This window comes from Ailuropoda melanoleuca, chromosome 2 (genome assembly GCF_002007445.2).
Source record: "Ailuropoda melanoleuca isolate Jingjing chromosome 2, ASM200744v2, whole genome shotgun sequence".
NCBI lineage: Eukaryota > Metazoa > Chordata > Mammalia > Carnivora > Ursidae > Ailuropoda > Ailuropoda melanoleuca.
The window spans coordinates 190,282,543-190,308,982 of NC_048219.1; the positions used below are offsets into that span (position 1 = coordinate 190,282,543).

A 26,440-nucleotide genomic window follows, 5' to 3' on the forward strand; every position below is an offset into this window, starting at 1 on the left:
ACTCACGCTTGCTCTCTCTCTCTCTCTGAAATAAATAAAATCTTTAAAAAATATAAAAGAAAATAAAAATTTTTTTTAGATGGATGGCTTATCATGTCAACACTTTTTTTTTTCTTCTAATTTTAGAGAGAGCACATGCATGCTGGGGAGGGGCTGGAGGGGCAGAGGGAGAGGGAGAGAGAATCTTAAGCAGCCTCCATGGGCAGCACGGAGTCGGACACAGCTAGATCTCAACCCTCCTAACCTGAGATCATGACCTGAGCTGAAATCAAGAGACGGATGCTTAACTGACTGAGCCACCCAAGCACCCCATGTCAACATTATTTATTAAATAAATCATCCTGGGACGCCTGGGTGGCTCAGTCTGCCTAAGCATCTGCCTTAGGCTCAGGCCATGATCTCAGGGTCCTGGGTTCCAGCCCCACATCGGGGTCCCTGCTCAGTGGGGAGCCTGCTTTTTCCTCTCCCTCTGCCACTCCCCCTGCTTGTTTTTTCTCTTTCTGTCAAATAAATAAATAAAATCTTTTAAAATAAATAAATAAATAAATCACTCTTCTCTTCCTCTTTGTAATTTTACAAATTGTGCTAGATTTCCCTCCATAGCTTTTGTACCACAATGAGAGGAACTGTTTCCCCACATTCTTGCTAACAGAGGGCATTTTCAGTCTTTTGGATGTTGCCAGTCTGGATAGATGAGAAATGATATCTCAATGTGATTTTAATATGCTTTTCTGTTATTGTGAGTGAAACAGAGCATCTTTTCATATGTTTCTGGGCTGTGTAAATATTATTTCCTGTGAACTTTGTTTTCATGCCTTTTGCTCACTTTAAAAATTAATTTGTTGGCCTTTTCTCTATTTCTATGAATTCTTTAGGGAGATTAGCCTGTTGTCATGATCTTAATTGCAGGTTATCTTTCCAGAGAATATTTTTTCTTTTGACTTTATCTGATATGTTTTTTTAAAAAAAACAGGCTTATTATGGGGTGACTGGCTGGCTCATTTGGGAGAACATTCGACTCTTGATCTTGGGGTTGGGAGTTTGAGCCTCACATTGGGTGTAGAGATTACTAAAAAAATAAATAACCTTTTAAAAAAGTCAAGATTCTCACAGTATCCTTTCATCATCCTTTTTAGGTGATTTTTGGCAAATGAAATACCAGTGCTGTAGTAAAGAAAGAGACTATTTCTGTAGACCCAAGATTTCCCTCCTGCCCCTTTGTGGTCATTCCCCTCTCCCTCCCCCATCCCTTTGGTACCACTCACCTGATTTCTGTTTTGCCTTTTCCAATGCATCCTAAATGGGATCTTACAGTCTGTAGCCTTTTGTGTCCAGCTTCTTTTACTTAGCATAATTCTTTTGAGATTCAACCATGTGATTGCATGTAGCAGCACTTCCTTTTACTGCTAATATTTTGTCATATGGATGTATTTCTCTATCTACCAATTGATGGGTCTTTTGGTTGTTTTCAACCCAGAGCTGTTAACGAATAAAGTTGCTTTAAACATTATCGTTTTCCAAGTTTTTTATATTTACATAGTCGAATTTATCAATCCTTTTTCTTATGGCTTTTGGATTTTGAAGCATAGAAAGATAATAAAGGAATTCACCATTTTTTCCTTCTAGTACTTTGTATGGTGTCATTTTTTACATGCAGATATTTGATCTGTTTGGAGTTTATTCTGGTGTTAGGCATAAATCATTTTTTTTCCAAATGGCTAAGTTGTCCCCAAATACCTAAATCAATCTTTTTTAATCTGATTTAGGAAACGATTTTATAATTATTTGTAATTATTTATAATTTATGATTTAATACAAATATTTTATTTATTAAAGTTATTTGTGCTTATCACTGCTATTCAATTAAAGTTAAAAATTAATAACCTGTTTTTCTTTAAAGTTTATTTATAATCCCTATACCTAATGTGGGGCTTGAACTCAGAATCCTGAGATCAAGAGTCCCACGTGCCACCGCTCCACTGACTGAGCCAGCCAGGCCCCTCTAAAACCTATTTTTCTTTAAACATTCAAATACACACCTAATAAATTCAATTGTAAATCAAGTAATTTTGAATGACAATTCAAAACACACAGTTTCATTATCCTTTGATGAATGTTTAATGAACTTATTACAGTTAACAAATTATAATCCTTTGAACTTTTAAACACTGTTTACAAACTTAATCAGATTATCTAAGAAATTACTAATTAAAGCTATAGATTTTTTTAATTAAAGCCAACCTTTATTATTTTTTTTAAAGATTTATTTATTTGATAGAACACAAGCAGGGGGGAGCAGCAGGCAGAGGGAGAGGGAGAAGCAGATGCCCCGCTGACCAGGGAGCCCAACATGGGGCTCAATCCCAGGACTATGAGATCATTACCTGAGCTGAAGGCAGACGCTTAACCGACTGACCACCCAGGTGCCCCTGGAACTCATAAATTTAACAAGTTAAATTCTCTTAAATATAAGTACTATTTACAAACTTAATTAAATCTTCTTAAACACTTCAATCTATACCACAAATTTAATGTATTTGATTTTCTCAAGCATTTCTAAAATCTAAAGAGACAGAATTACAAATCTAACAAAATCAAACCAAGTGTGTGCAAAACTGTAATGAAACAAATGTAAAAATGTAGATCAAATTATTTTAAGTATCTTAAAATCATAAATGTAACAGATACTTCTGAGTTTAAATATTGACTACCAACTCACTCATTTACATTATCCTATGTATTTAAGTTAAATTGAGAAATATAGTGTATCAGATTCTCTATGGTGGCATTTTAAACATCTTAAGAATACACAAAGTACAGCTTCTAGTTAAAGAACTGTTATATACCTTCCTTCCCTCTGGCAACACCACTAAAATGACAATTACAGGGTTTTTCTAAAGCATAACCCACAAAGACAAAGAGAATAGGAAAGGCAACAATTTTGTAAGCTAGAAGGCAGATGACCTCCTGGTAGCTGATTCACCAGCCCTGGGAAAGCTGAAATCTAAGCCAGTGATGGGCAAGGCAAGAAGCAATCAGATTTGTGCCCCAGAAACTAGAGCAATGAGGCTCAAGAATGGGTAGAAATGGGTTCTTTTGAAAGCAAGGGTAAAGAAGGACCTGAAAACAATAGGAATGATCAAAATTCTGTTTGAGATGTGGTTAGAACCACCTTCCTCATCTCCTCCCCTCCTCTGCACAACAAGCAACAGTTTTGCTTCACCCTCCAGAAGGCTGGAAGTTTGGTCTCTGGAGGGGGTAAGGAGGGATAGTATGGCCTGAGGACCCCAGGTCCCTGGGACAGAGGGACTCAGTGTTGAATATGGCAAGAGATGAAAGGAAAATCCACACCCTGACTTAGGAGACTCACTCTCACTCTCCCCAGGCTCACAGGATGCTGCGAGGCAGCCAGCCTCATGCCCTTTAGGCAGAGAGCTGGAAGATTCTTCTCTGGAGAATTAGACCAGGCCAAGTGAAGAGATCAAAAGATATTCATACTTAGGATCCTCCAACCAAAGAGCCCCAGCAGATCACCCTATAATGAGGTACTTCTCTGGACAAGCCCTGGTCACATGCCGGAACTTCCAATCAGCTTCCTCGCACTGCACTCCTGAATACACATGGACAGCTAAGAGTTATCAGGCTTTTGAGGAAAGGCAAAACAAATCATCAGGGCCACCACCACCAATAAAATCCAGGAAATACAATTTTGGAGAATATAAAGACAATGCACACAGACAGAACAAAATCTTCATCAGTAATAACCTCAGCGGGATAAGAAGAGGTATTGTAGCCATGAAACAAGAATAGCACACCATTAAAAAACTTCAGAAAATTAACAGGAGCTTTTAGAAAATGAAAAACATGGTAGGAAAAATGAAAAACTCAACAGAAGGGCTGGAAGATAAAATTGAGAAATTCTCCTAGGGAAAAAAGAACCAAAGGCAAGAGATGGAAACTAGGGAAAAAATAAAATAGAAGAATTAGACCAGGACATCCAATAGCTGGAAAAAAAAAAAGGAATTCCAGAAAAAAAAATTATGCAAGAAAATGTCCTAGACGTGAGGTATCCCCATATTAAAAGCTCTTACCAAGTGCCCTACACAATGAATGACGAAAGATTCCTATCAGGTATTTCAAGCAAGGTTCACTGAGGAGACAGAAACCATACTGCCATTTTACCAGGGGCAGTTTATCGTAAAATAAATAAATAGAGGATGGGTGACAACGTATAAGGAGTACAAGAAGGCAAAAACCAGTACACAAACATTTACAGAAACTTTATTCATAAGAGCCAGAACCTGAAAACAACTCAGAAGCCCAGGCACTAAAGCAGCAGCTTGGAAGAAAATCCAGAAATTATGAGAGAGCAGGGGTGAATCTGAGATGTTTACAGCATTCTCAAAGTAGAAATCAAAAGGAGGCTAGCTCTACATAACCCCAAAGCCAGCTTAAGAGTTTAGTACTTTAGGGGCGCCCGTGTGGCTCAGTCGGTTAAGCATCTGCCTGCAGCTCAGGTGGTGAGGACCCTGGGATCGAGCCCTGTGTTGGGCTCCCTGCTCCGCGGGAAGCCTGCTTCTCCCTTTCCCTCTGCCATTCCCCGCGCTTGTGGTCTCACCCTCTTTCTGTCAAATAAATAAATAAAATCTTTAAAAAAATAATTGTGCATCATTTTTTTTGCGAGTGTTATTTCTTTCTACGTGGCACATAAAATAATGCTGTGACATGTATTAGATAATGTATTAGATCTGATGAAATATGGTGCTATTTCACATGAACACATCCAAAGAAAAAGAGGTTCCCAACACAGGGACAGTGCTCAAGCTCCTCCTCTTCACAACTTACTGCTTCCGTCTCCTCCAGGTGCCTGCTATCATCTCAACCTGGCTCCCCTCCTAGTCACAAAATGGCTACAGCAGCTCCAGCAATCACATCAAAGCACAATGGTCGGTGCCCAAAAAGGGACTCTGTTTCTCTTTGTAAGTAATAACATCTTCCCAAAGCTTCTACAGCCTTCTTCTGGTGTCTCATTAGCCAAAATTTTATCACATGCCCATGCCATACCAATCACTGACAGGGGGGAGAAACTACCAAGAATGACTTAGACCAATCATGTCCTGCCTCCTGGAGCTAGAGATGAGGCCTGCACTCTGTGCATGAACTATGTAGAAGAGAGAGACTGCTGGACAAATTGGGCTCCACAAGGAAAGGCAAGTGGTGGCAGCCAACAGTGTCTGCCTCAATTCCTAATCACATCTATTGTGGTTGAAATTTACTAATTTGACTCTCCAAGGGCAACTGCACTTCTGAATTCTTGAAGAACTATTTCAATGCAGTCAGCTCTTCCTTATTATAAATTTCAGTTTATTCTGTTCTCATCTTAGCCTCAGACTCATCTTATCCCATTATTAGTAATGTTGCTTTTGGGGCACTGGGTGGCTCAGTCAGTTAAGCGTCTGACTCTCGATTTCACCTCAGGTCATGATCTTAGGGTTGTGCGATCGAGCTCCACGTTGGACTCTGCGCTGGGCATGGAGCCTGTGTAAGATTCTCTCTCCCTCTGCCCCTTCCTCCCTCTGTCTCTAAATACAACTACTACTAATAATAATGATAATATTAATAATAATGTTGCTTTTATTCCTAATGTATAAAAATTACTACCATTCCAGAGTAAAATTTTGGATAGTTGAACATCTAAGTTTTGCTGTATTTAGACAAATTGAACCAAACACAGACACAGAGAGGAGCACATATTTGATGTTTTAAATTTGCACTGAAACCATCATAACTGTTGTCTAGTTTAAATAAGGTGAAACTAATTATCTTCATAATTCATTCAAAAAATAACATCTTTCTGCCTTTTGGAAAACCAGTGCTTTGTGAGCTTTGAGTAATATAGAAAGTTACATGCGGAGTTCACCTTGCAGTCCTCACTTCTCCATTTCTCAGAGGGCTGTTTAGATAACAAAATCCTTCTTCCCCTAATAACAGATCTGATTTTACAAACTCTCCAAGACACAGTATCTCAACCCCACTCTGTGAAATCCCCTAATTGTATATGATTTCCAAAGCAGGGAGAAATTTGATCTGATAGAATAGCAGAAGTCTGCAAGAGAAAGCAGAAACAGTCCTGTGCTAACTTACAGACCTTTTTCCTAGGCAGACGCTTAGAAAGATTTGGAATCCCCCGTTGAGTGTGTGCTATCTGGCAAGTCATTCCGACGTTCGTGAGCAACTTTGTTTTTTAACTGGACAGATGATAGATGACTCTCCTTAATTATGTTGTTGAGGAAATACAGCAAAGAGCATGCAATTCTTTTTTTTTTAATGTTTTTTTATTATATTATGTTAGTCACCATACAGTACATCCCCAGTTTCCGATGTAAAGTTCAATGATTCATTAGTTGCGTATAACATCCAGTGCACCATGCAATACGTGCCCTCCTTACTACCCATCACCAGTCTATCCCATTCCCCCACCCCCTCCCCTCTGAGGCCCTCAGTTTGTTTTTCATAGTCCATAGTCTCTCATGCTTCATTCCCCCTTCTGATTACCCCCTTTCTTTATCCCTTTCTTCCCCTACCGATCTTCCTAGTTCTTATGTTCCATATATTAGAGAAATCGTATGATAATTGTCTTTCTCTGCTTGACTTATTTCACTTAGCATTATCTCCTCCAGTGCTGTTGTTCCATTGGTCTATGTGTCTGTTTTTGTGCCAGTACCATGCTGTCTTTGTGATCACCACTTTGTAGTACAGCTCGAAATCCGGCATTGTGATGCCCCCAGCTTTGTTTTTCCTTTTCAACAGCTCCTTGGCGATTTGGGGCCTTTTCTGGTTCCATACAAATTTAAGGACAATTTTTCCAGTTCTTTGAAAAATGTCCTCGGTATTTTGATCGGGATAGCATTAGAGCATGCAATTCTTAATGATTTTTTTTTAAGATTTTCTTTATTTATTTGATAGAGAGCACAAGCAGGGGGAGCAGCAGAGGCAGAGGGAGAAGCAGGATCCCTGCTGAGCAGGGAACACAATGCAGGGCTCCATCCCAGGACTCTGGGATCATGACCTGAGCCGAAGGCAGAGGCCTAACCTACTGAGCCACCCAGGCGCCCCTCTTAATGATTACTGATGATTAAAAAAATCAAACACCAGGTCAGAGTGAAAAGCCGAAATAAATGTCTTTGAAGAATACAATCAAGATTGCGATCAAGAACCAAATATTGTTAGAGAGTCGATGAGAAAAGAGATATTTGGTATTTGGGGCTGAGTTGGCTGTTACGGATGTAAAGGACTAGTCAGCAGGTGAACAAGAGGGGAAGGGAGAAAGAAAGAGGCAAGGACCTCACTCTATGGGGTGTGCTCCATATCCGGCATCGGGCTGGGTGCTTTGGAATTATCTCATGTCATCATCCAAGAGTCAGTGAGGGGCCATCATCATTATTTCCATTTTGGAGATGAAACCAAGGCCAAAAGAGAAGAAGACATTGGCCCAAGGTAAAAGACAGAGAACAGGGTTTAAACCTAGACCTGTCTAATCACAGACTCTCTCTGCTTTTTGTCCCAGTGGCAGGATTTTTCAGCTAGGGCAGTGGTGGGATTAGCACAATTTTTTTCCTAAGTGTCCCCTCAAGGGCTGCCTAGTGAGTTGCTGGCCGAGTGGGGGAAAGTACCTAACGTTTAGGGATCTTCGCCAGGTGAACAAGAAATGCCTCATCATCTTGCCTTGGTAAGTGGTGAAGAAGAGATTTTAGGGGATTAATGAGAAACCTTTGACCTCTCTTTTAAAAGTAAGCTCAATTTCCAAGTTTATTACAAAGATTTACTGGAAATATATAAGAAACCCAAAAATACGTTAAATATAAGTAAAAATTTTAAAGAATTCTACCAATGGTCGCATGATTTCTACTAAGATACCAAATAATGGTATATATCACTGCCCATCCTTTCTGGAGCAGGTCGGAAGCAATGCAGAGAACTAGACCGGGCAAGGTCAGCAGATGCCACAGCGGCAGGAGCGGACACAAGGTTTCTAAGCCATCTAGGGTCAGTTTCTTCATTCATAAAAAGAGTCATGTGCCGCTCACAGGAGCTTGGGAGATTCATGAGACCTGGGGAGAGCATAGTGAAGCCCAAATCTCAACAGTCTTGCAAAAACAGCACAAGGTCCTCGGCAGCTTTTCTTGCAGGCATGTTCATTAACAAAACATTCTCAGTTAATAAGAACAATATGTTTGGGGTGCCTGGGTGGCTCAGTCTTTTGAGCCTCCGGCTCTTGATTTCAGCTCAGGTCACGATCTTGGGGTCCTGGGATGAGCCCTGAGTGGGCTCCGTGCTCAGTGGGGAGTCTGCTTGAGATCCTTTCCCTCTCCCCGAGATTCTTTCCCTGTGCCCCTCCCGCAACTTGCACCTGCGTGCACACTCTGTCTCAGAGAAATAAGAATGATCTTTAAATCAGGATTTATCAACTTTGAGGGTTTCAAAAGAGATAAATATGTGACAATAACTATACGTGAATAACTATATATGAATATATGACTTGACTTAAGACGGGCTAATACCAGAATAGTTAGCAACCACTTCACAGATATTTGGGGGACACCTCTTAGCTCAGCTTCCTTCAAGCTGTATTGGTCATGTGAGGCAGTTACATTTACTGCTACACCAATGCTCCTTCCCTCTGCATGTATAAATATTTTCCTTTCAATATTTGGATTAGTGGTGTATATACTTTTGAGTCGTTTCCCAAATGATAATTAACATTGCTCTATATTATTTTTTCACATATTCTTTTATTGGCTGTAAAGTATTCCATCATCTAAATGTGCCATAATTATTTAATGAGTCCCAACTATCAAACCCTTAGGTCAGTTCTGATTTTTCATTGTCATAATTAACCTATGACAAACAGTCTTATATCAAAATGTTATAGGATTTCTTCTCCTTTGGTGCCCGCAGTTCTTGGTCCTGCTGCTTAGAAGAATGAAGAGGTAGACCAGACAGACGAACAGTGGTGGGCCGCTAAGCAAAGCTTATTGAACCACAGTAAAGTTTACTGAGCCATAGTACAAAGCTCCTAAAGAGGGAGGGGACCTGAGAGGGTTGCCAATTTGGCCTCTAGATCTAGGTGTTTTGTTTTGTTTAAAGATTTTATATATTTATTTGACAGAGAGAGCGCACAAGCAGGGGGAGCTGCAGAGGGAGAGGGAGAAGCGGACTCCCTGCTGAGCAGGGAGCCCGATATGGGGCTCAATTCGGGGCTCGATCCCCGGACCTGGGATCATGACCTGAGATGAAGGTAGACATGTAACAGAGTGAGCCACCCAGGCACCCCAAGATCTAGGGTTTTTTATGGGCTCTTTGGTGTGGGCTGTTTTAATCTGATTAACCCTCTGTGCGCCTGTCATCCAATCAGGTTTTTGTCATCTACCTATCATGTGGGAAAGGATGGAGGGCTCCTTCCGGGGTGGTGTCAAATCCTTTTAAGGGTGGTTTCCTCTCAGGGTGGGAGCTGTGTCCTCTTGGCCCTGTCTCCCTTTGTCCAAACTACCCTTTATTAAACATGTTATATACATTTCTGATAAATTCCTGAGGATAAATTCTTAACAAGTAGAATGTTTGGGTCAAAGGGTATGAATGAATTTAAGGTTTTTGATGGGTATTGCCAAACCAATGTATACCCTTCTCAAAGACTAATAAGGGCTTTTATTTTTCCTTGTCCTTACCAGTATTAGGCTTTGTCACTTAAAAAAAAAAATAACACAAAAACACAACTTTATCTGAGAGACAATAAATGGTAGAAAATATCTAATATAATTTTCTATTTTACTAAGTATAGTATATGGAGCATAACTGAGTCTTGACAAGGCTAAGTAGTGATTCTGATTTCCATGTTCTGCTCTGTAGAGGTGATCTGCTGACCTGTAGCATAAAGATCATATTTGAAGAAAGCCTTGCGTCTGAGAACAAACCCCGTGTTTATGAGTTAGAAGTAAGGAGGTTTGGATTCCGGTTCTAGCCAGTCATCTTTCCTTAGGCAAGTGTTATATTCTCAGTAATTTACTTTAAATACTTCAGAGGAGCCAGTAGGATGCTTATCTGTGTGCAAGTTAACTTGAGTCTGTGCCCTGAGGACCCTCCCTCTAGAGGCCATTATTGCAAGCACTTCAAATATTGCCTTCTAAATCAGTACCAGAGGGTTAATTAATTAGTCTAATGAATGTCGGAAATAATTTTTCACTGATGAAATGAGTAACGTGCAAGATATGAGACAAGTAAGATTGTAGAAGTGTTTCTCTACCTTTTTAAATATTTTATTTTATTTTATTTTAATTCCAGTATTGTTAACACACAGTGTTATATTAGTTTCAGGAATATGATACCGTGATTCGACAATTGTGTGCATCTCTCTTGTCTTCTGTTGAACAATGTAAGAAATAAGCTCGGTAACAACACTGCTGGAGTAGTGCCCCGTCTAGAACTCCATGTGTTCTGGAATCCTCCACGTAACCAGGGATTTAGTTGCCTGATCTGGCCGGAAGGGTAGCTGATTGTGTCACTGTAATACAGGCGCACTTGCCCCAGAGAGAAACTTTCCTGTGAAGGTTCCCGCAGCGTGCCCAGGTGCGCGGCGAGGAGGGGACTCCCTTGAGCTTCCAGAAATGTAGTTTGGACTCTTGTGGTGCCTGCTTGGTGGTGTCTTTCTTGTGGCAGAATTCAACCCGACACTTGCTCTCATTGTAACATACCTCCGGGGGTGTACGGCCCGAGCGAGAGACAAGCTGCTGCTGCTTCTTCTTCTTTTTTTTTTTTTAAGATTCTATTTATTTATTTGACAGAGACACAGCCAGCGAGAGAGGGAACACAAGCAGGGGGAGTGGGAGAGGAAGAAGCAGGCTCACAGCAGAGGAGCCCAATGTGGGACTCGATCCCGCAACGCTGGGATCACGCCCTGAACCGAAGGCAGACGCCTAACGACTGCACTACCCAGGCGCCCCACAACCCACCACTTCTAACTTAACCTCTTGGAAGCTTTTTGCTCCTCTGTATGAGTGGCAAGAGATGGACTAAATTATTTCTGACCCCCCAATTAGTTCTAAAAGTTCTAGATCATATGGTATAAAGAACACAGCATTAGATTCAGATTGCCCTGCATCTTCATTTAATAGAAAAGAAATATTTGTCGTATTTAATGTTAATTTCAATGACGTCTAAAAGAAAGGGAATAAAAGGGGAAGTTGAAGTATAAAGCGATTAAATAGCCAAGTTCTGTCTCTCTCCAGAATTCGTGCTCTTTCTACAGATGCCCTGTGCATCAGATAGATACAGTAACAGATAACTCTGCTAGGTACTAAATTGTGTCCCCCTGAAATTCCTGTGTCAAGCCCTAATCCCCAGGGTGACTGTATTTGGTGATAGGGCCTTTGAATAGGTCACTAAGGTTAAATGAGGTCATAAAGGTGGGGCCCTATTATCCACAATAGCTAAATCATGGAAGGAACGGAGTGCCCTTCAACAGATGACTGGATTAAGAAGCTGTGGTCCATATATACAATGGAATATTACTCAGCTATCAGAACGAATGAGTTCTCCATTCGCTGCAACATGGACAGCACTGGAGGAGATAATGCTAAGTGAAATAAGTCAAGCAGAGAAAGACAATTATCATATGATTTCTCTCATCTAGGAACATAAGAACTAGGAAGATCGGTAGGGGAAGAAAGGGATAAAGGAAGGTGGGTAATCAGAAGGAGGAGTGAAGCATGGGAGACTATGGACTCTGAGAAACAAACTGAGAGCTTCAGAGGGAAGGGAGGTAGGGGAATGGAATAGACTGGTGATGGGTAGTAAGGAGGGCACGTATTGCATGGTGCACTGGGTGTTATACGCAACTAATGAATCATCGAACTTTGCATCAGAAACCAGGGATGTACTGTATGGTGACTAACGTAATGTAATAAAAAAAACATTAAAAAAAATCCAAAAAAAAAAAAAGACAAATACCATATGAGTCCACAAAATGAACAAAAATGAGAAACACTCATAAACACAGAACAAACTGGTGGTTGCCTAATAAGGTGAAGGGGGTGAGGAGGATGGGCAAAGTGGGTGAAGGGGAGTAAGAGGTACAAACTTACAACTATAAGTCACGGGGATGAAAACATGGCGCAGGAAATAGTAATATTCTAATACATTTACCGTGGTGAGCATTTCATAATGTGTATAATTGCTGAATCTCTATGTTGCACGCCTGAAACTAATTTAATATGTCCACTACAGTTTAATTAAAAATAAAAAAAACTTTAGGGGCTCAGTCATTGGGCATCTGCCTTTGGCTCAGGGTGTGATCCCGGCATTCTGGGATTGAGCCCTGCATCGGGCTCCTCCGCTGGGAGCCTGCTTCTTCCTTTCCCACTCCCCCTGCTTGTGTTCCCTCTCTCGCTGGCTGTGTCTCTCTCTCTCAAAATAAATAAAATCTTTAAAAATAAAAAAAAATTAAAAATTAAAAATTAAAAAAACTTTAACACACACACACAAAAATAATAAAAAATAAAGGTGGGGCCCTAATCCAATATGACTAGTGTCCTTATAAGAAAAGACAGATATTAGGGAAGCACACACGCCACAGAAAGGCCGTGTGAGGCCCCAGCAAGAAGGTGGCCATCTGCCAGACAAGGAGAGAGGCCTCCAAGACACCAAACCTGTCAACAGCTTGATCTTGAACTTCCAGCTTCCAGAACTGTGAAGAAATAAATTCTGTTATTTAAACCCTTAGTCTTTTATTATGGCAGCCCTAATACCTCCATGAAGATGGGGTAGAAAGATGTTTAAAAGGACAATTTTGGGGGCACCTGGGTGGCGCAGTCATTAAGCGTCTGCCTTCGGCTCAGGGTGTGATCCCGGCGTTCTGGGATCGAGCCCCGCATCAGGCTACTCTGCTGGGAGCCTGCTTCTTCCTTTCCCACTCCCTCTGCTTGTGTTCCCTCTCTTGCTGGCTGTCTCTGTCGAATAAATAAATAAAATCTTTAAAAAAAAAAAAAAAGGACAATTTTGGTGAGGCTCCTGCTCAGGAAATTCAAAGGTGGCAGGTTAAGGGGTTTTCTGAAAGGAATCAGCCACCACAATTTTGTGAGATTTAGGGTTTTGTGACTTACGTATTCTGTAATGATCAGCACCAAAACCATATGGATAGTAACCCTTTAAAGGACCTACTTTCTATAGGGCAGGGTGCTAGGTAAGATGGTATAAAAAGTCTCCAGTCTTTCAGATATCAGGCAAGGGGAGAGGGGTTGGGAGCAGGGCCTCAGGAGACGACAGGACACAGGGAGGCAGCTCTACAAGGAGAGGAAAGCTGGCTGAAGTCCAGGCCTGCAAGCAGGGAGAAAGGAGTGAGGAGCAATGAGGTGGTTGGGCAGTTCAAAGGCTGGGGGGGAAGGGTTAGGGACAGAGGCAAAGAGCTGGTAGGGACCAGGGCGGTAGCCCAAAAAGTCATACCCAGGAGCTGTGAGGACCCCGGGGAGCGATGGGTGGGTGGGGATGGGGGAGAGGAAACTAAATAAGGGGAGGGCCCATAGCAAATTTCACCTGCTTAATCATTTTGCCTTGGGCAGAGCCCTCCTGACCCTAATTGTAACCTTGCAGGGTGATGCTAGTGAGAGAGGAAGCCAACCAGTTTCTCCGCACTTCCCCTGAAGCTTTGTCATCTCAATTAACTATGTAGTTCCATTACAGGTTGAAGAACGTGAGATACATTGGATAAGCTTCAGGGGGCTCCTCATGGGGGCCAGTAGTTGACACTGCTGTGATATCAACATAGAACTTACGTGCAGTCCATAACCATGGAAATGAGGTTTGCTCCAGATAAACCAACATGCTCGTAGAAGACAAATGGACTATCGGCAGATCCATTACCAAGAAGTGTCCTGTGTAATGACACTTACATGCATCAGACAAAGCATAATGGTGCTTTCCCCGGTGCTGGCCATGTAAATGTCTCTCTGTGAGGAAAGTAGCCACTCATCATGCCTGCCCTGTAGACAGGAAGGGGGGCAGCGAGTGGAGCAATTACTTGGAACTGGCTCCCCAAGTTAGAGAATGCCTACTCTCAGAGACCCTCAAGAGACAGATAGCCATTTGGGTCTGCGTGACTTTAACATCAATTGACTCCTTCCAGCACTTTGATTTTGTGACCCTAATCTCTAAGGAGGATGTTCACTGAGGCACAGACCTCACTTCTAATTTGATGTGACGCCAGATCGCAAAGTTATAGCTGATGTTGGACGCACAGCCTTAGGTGGCTGCTGCAGTAATTTTTCGAAATCCCAGACCAAACTGTAGCTATTGGTGTTGGAATCAGTTTTAATTCCTATCCCCTTCTGTTGAATCACAGGTAATCTTTAGATGGTGGAAGATCTCTCTGAGGAGTGAGTATCGATCAACAAAGCCTGGAGAAGTGAAAGAGTCTCATGAAGTGTTCCTAGACAACTCCCATCTTCAAGGTAAGGAAGGGAGCACGTTCAAGGTAAGGAAGGGAGCACGTTCTGTACTTACGCTCAGTTCCCTTTAATTAGTGATAGATTTTGTCGCAGAAATATCCAGCATATCATCCTTTGCAATATTGATCTGTTATTATGTACTTAAAGAGAGAAAATTGTTAACATATCCCGAAATTTCTCTTGGGAAAAATCTTCAAGGGTTTAAGATTCCAGGTTAATGTGTCAATTCCATTAATAATCAAGTTGCATAAATATAGTTTTTTCCTATAACATTTAATTAAAATGGGCTTCCTTTAGTTAAAAATAAACTGAAAGGTTATTTGAAAACATAATCAAATTCTCAAACCCTTGAACTCTTATGCATTTTGGCAAAATTGCTACCATTTCTTTTTAATATCAAGGTTTGCTTCAGAAGTAGACTTAATCAGGTAGCTCGTGGGCTAAGTACAAACTGCCCTCCAGTTTCCCCTGTGCTTTTTGCTGCCGCAATATGAAAATTTCAAATAAAAAGCAGGGGTGCCTGCGAGGCTCAGTTGGTGATGCGGCTGCCTTCGGTGGGGGGTGGGGCTGTTTATCCCTCTCCCTCTGCCTGCCTCTCCCCCTACTTGTGCTCTCTTGCTCTCTCTCTCTCTCTGTCAAATAAATAAATAAAATTTTTAAAATAGAAAATAAAAAGCAAACAATGGTTTTTAACAAACTCCCATGTACCTATCACCTGGTTTCAAGGATACTCAAAATGTGGCCAAAATCTCTACACCAAAGCCACTGTTCCCACTGGATTAGTTGCAAGCAAATCTCAGCTGTTAGATCATTTCATGCTAAACTCCTTCAGTATGTGTCTCTTAAAAGGATTCTCTTTAACTAAACTCCTTAATAATTATTTGCCTTAAGTATAAAAATCGAAAACTAGAAGCTATTTTAGGAATTTTTATTATATTAGGAGTTAATATCAAATACTTACATATATGTGTTCTCATTTTTTAAAAAATTTTATTTATTTATTTGATACATAGAGAGAGAGCACAAACAGAGGCTCCCTCTCTGCTGAGCAGGGAGCCTGGTATGGGGCTCCATCCCAGGACCCTGGGATCATGACCTGAGCCAAAGGCAGACACTTAACTGACTGAGCCACCCAGGTGTCCCTATGTGTTCTCATTTTATTGTTACAATATCCTTGTGACGTAACCAGTATTATCCCCATTTCACAAGTGAGGTTCAGAATGGCTATGACAATATCCTTGTGACGTAACCAGGATTATCCCCATTTCACAAGTGAGGTTCAGAATGGCTATGACTTTCCAGGGTTCCACAGTTAATTACAGACATTTGACAGGAAGGACTAAGCACTGAGAGTCAAAAATATCAAGTACATACATTAATCTTATTCTTAAAGACACATTCTGGGTGGATCTTTGATAATCAACACTCTTAAAAGACATCTAATATTTAAATTATAGTATGTAATAGTTTTTTTAGGCAGAGAGTAGGTTTGGTTTGGTTTAGTTTCCTTAAATAGTTGAAAGTCTGGATTGATTGCCTTCAATTCCTGATATTGCATACATCTTATTTTGTTAACCTCTTTGTAGCGAGTATTTATAAAATGGATTAGTGGTTTAAAAAGAACCATGTTGGGGAAAGACTGTCCACGTTTCACTGAATAAAAATCAGCCCAGCCACTCCTTACTTAATCATAAAATAGACATGTTTTTGCATAGTTATGAAGTCAACTGTTATAGGGGAGGCTGGTTGGCTCAGTGGAGCGGGTGACTCTTGGTCTTGGGGTGATCTATACCACACTGGGTATAGAGATCACTTGCAAATAAAATCTTGAAAATAAAATAAACTGCTATATAACACATTTCATTTTCATGCCAGGATCCGTTTTACTTTCTAAGCATTGCAGTAACTACTGCAAAGCTTATGTCTAAGTGGCAAATATGTGTTGACAGACCGTGTGATTTTCTAATTGACTTCCACAAAAACCTGGCTAGGGACAGTGGCATTGCTTGTGTTCTGAGTACAGTCTCTTGCTTGCCTCAGACACTTCCAGACACGTGCCCCCTGCTAGGATATAGGGGTGGGGGTGGGTCAACAGTGGCTTGGGGGTAACACTTGTGGGGTTCCTGATCCTGGGAAAATAAAGTGGGACTCTTAAAATTGCGGTTTGAGGGGCGCCTGGGTGGCTCAGTTAAGCATCTACCTTCCACTCAGGTCATGATCTCAGAGTCTGGGGATCGAGCCCCATGTGGGGCTCTCTGCTCAGTAGGGAGTTTGCTTCTCCCTCTCCCTCTGTGCTCTCTCTCACTCTTGCTCTCTCTCAAGTAAATAAATAAAATCTTAAAAAATAAAATAAAATAAAATAAAATAAAATAAAATAAAATAAAATAAAATAAAATAAAATAAAATTGCAGTCTGAGAGCTGCAGTGTCAAGCTGGCTGGTGGCCTCCGGCCCCGAGTAGCACTGAAATACTGAATTAAATCACCTGGCAAGTTCAAAGGCTCCTGTGTTTCAGTTTTTAGACTTCCTAGAGCATCCCAGTCTCTGTCAGATGAGAAAACTCCAGACACTGATATTGTTTGGCCCCCTTCTCGTCCTTGGTTCTTAAGGAATCCCTCAGAAGGCATCTCTATAGCAGAAGAGGCGTGCCCTGGGCCCAGAGAGGGGCTCAGGGGTCCGTGGCCAGGATTTGAATCCCTGCTGCCTCTACCCAGCTGTGTGACCGCAGGCTGACCCTGACTTGCTCGGTGAGCCCACTTCCTCCTTATACCTGGGGAAAAAGTGGTTATTCCATGTGGTCGCTGTGGGCATTCAGTGACCTGCCCATGAACAGTATTTAGAGCCGCACATAGTACATAATCAACTCGTAATCATTATTGGCTGTTGTGAAGTATTGGTATTTGGGTTTGATTTTTCCCATTCCCTCCTTACTGTATTCCCAAGATCTCCCCAAAGTTTTTTTCATCCGAAGGTCCTCTCCTACTGATATGGTACACACTGGCAGTAGGTTTCTAGGACCTGGGTCACCCTTGGTGACAGTCCTGGCAGAGGACCTCTCAGCAGCACTCAGCTTGGAGGGGACATTTTCTTCCCCTGGCTTCCGGGAGCACCGAGCTCTTGGTTCTCCTCCTGCCTCACTGGCCCCTTCTCGGCCTCCTTCCTGGCTCCTCCTCTTCTCTCCTATTCTAAATGTTGGGGGCCAGGGGTTAGCTCTACTGCCTGTTCTCTTGACTGTGCTTAACTTCTGGGGGATTGGATCCAGGCTCTGGCTTTAAATGCCACCATACGCTGACAGGTCCCAAATTGATTCTCCAGTTGGCCCATCTCCCCAGAAACTCCACACTCAGATATTTATCTGGCTGCTCCCTTGACATCTCCACTTGAGTTATTTCTAATAGGCTCTCAAATGTAACGTGTCCAGAAATAGCTCCTGATCTTACCCTCCTGCAAGAAAAAAAAAAAAAAGGCCCAAATCCTATAGTTAGCCTTGGTTCCTTTCTTTCTCTCACACGCTAGATGTAATCCATCAACAAACCCAGAATCTGAACGGTGGTTTGCAGCCTCCAAGATGGTTCCTAAGATGCCCACCTCCCAACATTCACACACTTGTGTAATCTCCTCCTGCGCTGTCCTCGGACAGTGTATGTGACCAGTACAATCTGGCAGGAGTGACGGTCTGTCCCTTTCGAGGTTAGGTTATAAATGACACTATGACGTCTGACTTTTCTCCTTTCCCCTTTCTCTCATCATTTGCTGTGGGGGAAGTGGGCCGCTGTGCCTCGAGGCAGTCCTGTGGAGAGGCCCGTGTGATGAGGAACTCCGGCCTTCCGTCAGCCGCCATTTGCATGAGCTTTCTTGAGTGTGGACCCGAGAGCCACTGTCCAGGCCTCAGGTGATGCAGACCCACATAATATCTTGACTGAACCTCAGGAGAGACAGGCTCTGAGCCAAAACCACCCACTCCCACATTCCTGAACCTCAGACACTGTGAGGAAATAAATGTTTGTTGTTTTAAGCTAGTAAGTTTGGGATCGTTTGTTACGCAACAGTAGATAACTAATGCAGAACGCTTCTCACCAGTTCCAACTCTGGTCCAACCAACAATAACATCTCACCAGATTATTGAATCAGCCTTCTAACTGGTCTCCCTTTTCCTACCCTTGCCCCACAATAGTGTGTTCTCATCACAGTAGCCAGAATTAGCCCTTTAAGACATATATCTGGTCACATTACATGTCTGCTTTAAGCCCTTCAGTGGCTTCCTATCTCACGTAGGGTAAAAATCCAAGTCTTGTAGTGATCTTCAACCACTCTCCCCTGTAGCCTACTGCACTTCAGGCACACTGCCCTCCCTGGTGTTTCTTGAACAAACCCAGTGTGCTCCCACCTCAGGGCCTTTGCACTTGCTATTCTCTCTGTTAAGAATGTATTTTCCAGATGTCCCCATGATTTGCTCTTTGTTCAGGTCTCTGCTGAAACTGCCTTATTACAGAGTGTTTCCCTGACCACCATACAAAAAAATCATCCCTTCCTTCCTTACCTTGGAAGACTGGATCTTCCGTAACACTTTTCACCACATGATATAGTCTGTGTTATTTGTTCACTTATTGTCTGTCTACATCACTAGAATGTAAGCTCCATTATGGTAAAGACTTTGCTTTGCTAACCAGTAGGTCTTTGGCACCCACCTAGAGCAATGCCTGCTACATAGCTCTGCAAATAGTTGTTGTATGAATTATTTGAGAGAACTCTTAGGGAGCAGGACAAGGTAAATTCTAAAAACAGATCCTTCTAAATTATAAGTCTCGTCCTAACAGAGTTCAGGGTTCTGATCAATGGTTTATTCCAGAGGGGGGAAAACCTTACACCAAGTCTGGTCACACTACCAGACTGATACTTTTAAGATGGTTTTTCAAGCACAGGGACCACATCTTATTAATCGTTCCGTTTTCAAGATCGGGGACCTGGTAGGCACTTAGTATATGTTTGTTAAAATGAACGAAAATGCATTTTCTGACGAAGGAATATTGTTTTTTTTTTTAATTTTATTTATTTATTTGACAGAGATAGAGACAGCCAGTGAGAGAGGGAACACAAGCAGGGGGAGCGGGAGAGGAAGAAACAGGCTCATAGCGGAAGAGCCTGATGTGGGGCTCGATCCCACAACGCTGGGACCATGCCCTGAGCTGAAGGCAGACGCTTAACCGCTGTGCCACCCAGGCGCCCCGGAATATTGTTTAAAATAACAAAATCACTGTGCTCAAACTCTATTTTCATGGCCCTAAATTCATACAAGAGCACAAGGGGTAAATTTTAAAACTTACTAGTATTTTTCTACTTAAGATAGTTATAAGCAGCTCCAGAGGCATACGTCATAAATCTGCACGAGTGTTCTAGGGCTGCCATAACAGAATACTACAGACTGGGTGACTGAAACCCCAGGAATGGACCTTCTCACAGTTCTGGAGGCTAGTTCAGGTTCAAGGTGCTGACAAGGTTGGTTTCTTCTGAGGCCTCTCCCCTTGGCTTGCAGATGGCCACCCCACTGTGTCCTCACAGGGCCTGTCCTCTGTGTGTCTGTACAGACCTCTGGTGTCTCCGTGTGTCCGAATTTCCTCTTCTTTTAAGAACACGAGCCAGAATGGATTAGAGTGCACCCATATGACCTATTTAACGTAATCATCCCTTTAAAGGTCCTTTCTCCAGGGGCGCCTGGCTGGCTCAGTTGGTAGAGCATGCAACTCTTGATCTCAGGGTCATGAGTTCAAGCTCCACATTGGGCATGGAGCCTACCTTCAAAAATAAATAAATGTAGGTCCCTTCTCCCAGTGCAGTCACACGCCAGAGGTTCTGGGGTTTAGGACCTCAGCGTATGGATTTTGGGGGAGGTTGGGGGGGCATAGTTCAGAGCCCATAGCAAAATACATATTTTCCATGTAGGGGAATTCCTATAATCTTGTAACCAGAGTGCATCCTTACTAAATTAGTAATTAATGATTGTAGTGGTTTCCTATTGCTCCTGTAAGAAACTACCACACATGTAAATAATAACAATTTATTGTCTTATATTTCTGGAGTTCAGAAGTCTCATCTGGCTAAATTCAAGGTGTGGGTAGGACTGCATTCCTTCTGGAGACTCCTCTGGAGGCTCCCCTTCTCTAGGGGAGAAGTTGTTTCCTTGGCCCTTCCGGCTTCTAGAGGCACCCACATTCCTTGGCTTCTGGCCTCTTCCTCCATCTTCCAAGCCCGTGATGATGGCCTGCCCAACCTTTCCTGCTCTGATACGCTTCCGTGGTCACATCTCCTTCTCAGACTCTGCCCCTCTTGTCTCCTCCTTTCCTTCCCAAGGACCCTTGTGATTCCGTTGGGCCCACTCAGTTAATCCGACCATCTCCCTGTCTCAAGATCTTTAGTCACATCTGCAAAGGCCCTTTTGCTATGTAAGGTCACATGCTCTGGAGATTTGATATAGGGCATCTTCGGCAGGGACATTATTCTGCCTACCACAGTGATAGGTGTCAAAGTCAAAAACATTGCTGAATTTATTCCCCCAGATTTGCATATTATTATTTATTTTTTAAAGTAATCTCTATACCCAACACGGGGCTGAAAATCACGACCCGGAGATCAAGAGTCAGGCACTCCACTGACTGAGCCAGCCAGGTGCCCCTAGATTTGCATTTTTAAAACACAAAATTCATATGTTTATTTAAAAGGCTGTTCGTACATACATAGGAAACTATTAGCAGGCAGTTGAGTGTTGCTTAATACAGATTATTTCTATTCAAATCTTGGCTTCAAACGCACTACATATATGACCTTGGGCAAATGATTTCGTCCAATTTTTTATTTTATTTTATTTTTTTTAAAGATTTTATTTATTTATTTGACAGAGATAGAGACAGCCAGCGAGAGAGGGAACACAGCAGGGGAGTGGGAAGGAAGAAGCAGGCTCATAGCAGAGGAGCCTGATGTGGGGCTCGATCCCACAACGCTGGGACCACGCCCTGAGCCGAAGGCAGACGCTTAACCGCCGTGCCACCCAGGCGCCCCTCGTCCAATTTTTTAGAGTAATTTCTACACCCAATGTGAGGGGCTTGAACTCACAACCCCGAGATCAAGAGCCGCGTGCTGCACGGACTGAGCCAGCCAGGCGCCTCTAATTTAGTCTCTTTGGATATCAGTTTCCTCAACTGTTGACAATGGGAATAATAACAGCATTTAGCTCAGAGGGTCCTTATGAGGAGTCATTGAATGAAGTGCTTAGAATTTGCCTAACACCTACAAACGAGCTATTATAGTTTTTAAAATTTTTAAAGTGAAAATTCCTTCTCTCTTCCCCAAGCTCTACTCCCCAGAGATAACGATTATAAATAGCTTCTTTTGCATTTGAATTCTTTCTTTTTGGGATTGTGCCTGTTTGTTTACAGAAATAGAATCTTTAATTCTTTCATTTGCTTTTGCACTTACTATATTGGGAACATTTTTTCTGTTAGCATACATAAAGGAGTTACCTCGTCCTTTTCCAAGACTGTGGTGTTTCATGGTAGAAATACACAGTCCTCCATTGCTGGGCATTTTCAGAAGCCTTTGGGCACATTCTGGGACATATTTATGTTTGCACACTCATGTGAGAATATTAGTAACATAGATTCCTAGTCATGGAATTACTAGGACCAAAGAAATGTACATTATAAATTTTGATAGAGTGTTTTATTTTGAGTATTTTATTTTCTTACTGCCTCTGTAGTTGAAGGCTCACTTGACCAGTGGTGGTATTTCTGTTAGCTAGCTTGAGTGGCCCTGCCGTGGGTTAGATGCAGCCCAAATGCCATGTATAATTTATTTGACCTTTATAATTATGGTAGTTTTGAAAGAATTTTAAACTGGGCAATTTAAATTATTTCAATGTTTATTCATAAAATGAGACTTCGTTAATATTTTGATGTCACCATATTTTAATTTTGAGTAATTCAAAATTTACATAAAATGCCAATTACTTCACTGTCCTCACAAACCGCCCTTCAAAAAACTGCTGTATTAATTATACTCCATCCAACAGGATATGGTTTTCTTGCACCTTTGCCATCACTAATTAGATATTACTATTCTTTTTCATCTTTTCCAGTCAGATGGTGAAAATAGTGTCATATTTAATTAGCATTTTCCTGATAACTAGTAAGTTGAGCATACTGTCATGTTTAATTACCATTTATATCCTTTCTGTAATTTGCCTGTTTGTATTCTTTGTCCACTTGTCTACGAAGTTTAATTTTTTTTTCCTCTAAGACCTCTAAAAATCTGAAGAAACATCTATGGACTTTTTTCCTAAGTTAAAGAAATAGGAAAATTACCAGAAAATTAGCTACTGGAAATATTGTTAAAATCGAGTTTAAAGCAAAAATGTGCCTATATAAACTCAGTTGAAAGTGCTGATTCATGAGTTGAGGTTGAATTCAACCTAAAAATAAGTTGTTTTCCGACTTAAGTCCACTTTAAAGTTGGTTGCTTTGATCTTTGAATGAGTTATAAGTGGTGGTTAAGTATTTAGGCCAATCCACAAAAATCCCTGTGATAAAACCAAATGACTTCAACAACAGTATCTTCTGAACCAAATGACAAAGGTTTTTTATTTCTGCTACTGCTTGTAAAAGGGAACGTGGGTGATATAGTTCAGATGTCAAAGAATTGAGGTTCTCTTGGACATTTAGATGATTTATGAGGAAAATGGGACTGCATGTTTGAAATGGGGGACTATAATGGAAAATCGATAATACTAATCAATACTGATAATCCTGAAAGATTGGCCTGAGTTCTAGATCCTTGGAATATTGGTACACCAGAAATAGGAGAGTGGGAAACAACTGGCTTTACCTTATTTCCAAACCTGCGCCAGCCCCATGCCATGGATCCATGATCCGTTTTCTTTGGGACCCTTCTTCCCTTAGCCTGTATTTCAGTCTTTGACCTGGGACTTCATTTTCTCAGGCCTACCCACCACCTCTTAGTCTACTCTCCTCTTCTCTCTGCCCTCTCAAATCAGCTTCTCCTTGACTTCAGCCTGGATTTCTAGTTTCTGCCCACCTGGGGTAGGGACCTGTGGGTGAAGGAAGGGTGGGAGTGTGTTGGAGGCAGAAGCCCTCCGAGGAATTGTGGGAGCCTGGCTCTGGCCTACAGAGCAGGGAAGGCAGATGTCAGCAAGACTTTTCTTGTATTGTATCATCTTTTTATTAACTAATTTTCTTAGATAAAAAAATGAATACATACACATAGTAATAGAAAAATTAAAAATTAAATCAGCTTAAAGAGGTTTTAGAATAAAAGTAAGTCTCCCGACTGTCCCCATGTTCCCCGTTCCTGTGACAACCATCATTAACAATTTTCTTGTCTATCCTTCTAGAAATGGTCTATGCATGTATACAAAATATGTTAACACAAAAAGAAGAATCTTATACATTTTGTCCTATACTTCGCTCTTTAAAAGCTTTAAAATTTGGGGTGCCTGGGTGGCTCAGTCTGTTAAGCGTCTGCCTGCCTTCGGCTCAGAATCAAGCCTGACATCAGGCTCCCTGCTCAGTGGGGAGCCTGCTTCTCCCTCTCCCTCTGCCGCTCCCCCTGCTTGTGCTCCCTCTCCCTCTGTGTCAAATAAATCAAATAAATAAATAAATAAATAAACAAATAAATAAATATAAAAGCTTTAAAGTTAAGAAATATCTTAAATCCACAAAAAAATTAAGATAATATTATACACAACACCACTAACAAAAGATGTTAACATTTGTCACATTTACTTCATTTTATCCACATCCATTTATCCATTCACGTTGGTGTGCTTTGCTTATAATATTGTCTTCTTTCGATGGCTGTAGTGTCTGCAGTGCTGTTCTCTTTTTCCTTCCTTGATAATACTAATTTGTGCTTTCTCCTTTTTTTTTCATGACCCCTTGCTACGGGTTTATTCATTTTATTATTTTTTTCATAGACTTTTAGCTCTGTGAATTTTCCCTGTTTTTATTTACCTATTTTTATTATTGATTTCTGTTCTTACCTTTATTATTTCCTTCCTACTACTTCCCTTAGGTCTGATTTGTTGTTCTTTTCTTAGCTTCTTGAGATAGAGGCTTAAAACATTGTTTTCAGCCATTTTTCCCATAAATTTTCTTTAAGTGTAGCTTTACTAATTTTGATAGGTTGTGACTTCATTCTCATTCAGTTTAAAATATCTCCTAAATTCCATTTTGATTTCTTCTTCGACTCTTAGATTATATAGAAACATTTTGTTTAATTTCCAGGTAGTTGGGGATTTTTTGGTTACTTTTTTTTCTTGATTTCCAGCTGATAACATGCGATCAGAGAATCAGATACTCTAAATGGTTTTAATTTTGTTGTCATCCTTTCTCAGGGCCATAATAATCCCCCCCTTTATCATCCCAGTTTCATTATACATGCTGCTGAAGTGAGTACCATATTTACTTAATGTTTTTTAAAGATTGTATTTATTTATTTGAAAGAGAGAGAGAGATTGAGAGAATGAGTGGGAGGAGGGGCAGAGGGAGAAGCAGACTTCTTCTGGAGCAGGGAGCCCAGTGCGGGACTGGATCCCAGGACCCTGGGATCATGACCTGAGTCCAAGGCAGGTGCTTAACCAACTGAGCCACCCAAGCGACCTACTTAGTATCTTTTAAAAACATAAAAATGTTACACATATAGTCAAATTTCTACCCCTCCACTATTTGCCCCCCATTCCCTTCTACTAACTATGCTAAAGTTGGTATCATTTCTAAGGGTTTTGTATTATACGTAGTTACAAATGCATAAGGAACATATACCATTTTTATATGTTTAAAATTTTACATGCATGGTGTCCTAATATATCATTTGCAACTTTGCTTTATTATTTAACACTGGTTTTGAGATTTATTCATATTGATGTATGTAGTTCATTCATTTCAGTAGCTAATGGTATACTATTATATTATAAATCCTGATTTACTCAAACATCTCCCTTACTGAGGGTAGTTAGGTGGTTTCCACTATTTTTTGACAATAAATCTTCATTTATCCTTGTGCGATGTGTGTGTTTCTAAGTTGGGTGTGTACAAGTGTATTTGTTGAGTTGTAGGTTATGTACCTTTTGAGAGTACAATCTGCTCTCCAAGGGAATTAAATCAATTTACACTCCCACTAGCATTTTATGAGAGATGTTATTTCCTTATAGTCTCACCAATATTTTCTGTAATCATAGATACATATTAATTTTTGCCAAACTGGGGGTATAAATTCCCTGATTACTAATGAGTTTGAATATCTTTTCTTACATTTATTGACCATTTGGGTCTTCCCTTTGAGAAGTGCTAATTCAGTTCTTTGCCTATTTCTTCTTTTTGGTTGTTTGACTTTTTGTGTATTGAGTATAGAAGAATTTTTATATGCGTACTTTGAGTACCAGCGCTTCAGTTTGTTTAAATGTGCTATAGAGATTTCACTGGTTTTGGTTTAACTTTTCACCTTGTTTATGTGGTTTTACCCATATAGAAGTTAACAATTTTAATGTAGTTCACATTTGTCGATCTTTTAATATATGGCTTATATTTTTGTGTTTTATTTAAGAAATCTTTCCCTTCTCTGATTTCATGAGGATATATTCCTTTTTTTTTTTTTTTAACAAGGTGGTTGGGGAAGGGCAGAGGGAGGGAGAGAGACTCCCAAGCATGCTCCATGCCTAGTACAGAGCCCAACTCGGGACTTGATCCCACAACCCTGAGATCATGACCTGAGCTGAAATCAAGAGTCAGACGCCCAACCAACTGAGTCATCCAGGCACCCATATACTCCTTTTTTTTTTTTTTAAGATTTTATTTATTTATTTGACAGAGAGAGAGAGGGCAAGCAGGGGGAGAGAGTGAGGGAGAAGCAGGCTCCCCACTGAGCAGGGAGCCCAGTGCA

General features: G+C 41.1%; 1 protein-coding gene across 1 annotated transcript in view; it reads left to right on the forward strand.

Annotated features, from left to right (window-relative positions):
- The window catches only part of FBXO36 (F-box protein 36), an 85,243-nt gene that overhangs the window by 39,543 nt on the left and 19,260 nt on the right, over positions 1 to 26,440 (forward strand). Inside the window, exon 2 of the mRNA XM_034655329.1 lies at positions 14,390 to 14,498. Within this exon, the coding sequence (XP_034511220.1) occupies positions 14,390 to 14,498 (109 nt within the window). The remainder of the gene's footprint in view (positions 1 to 14,389; positions 14,499 to 26,440) is intronic.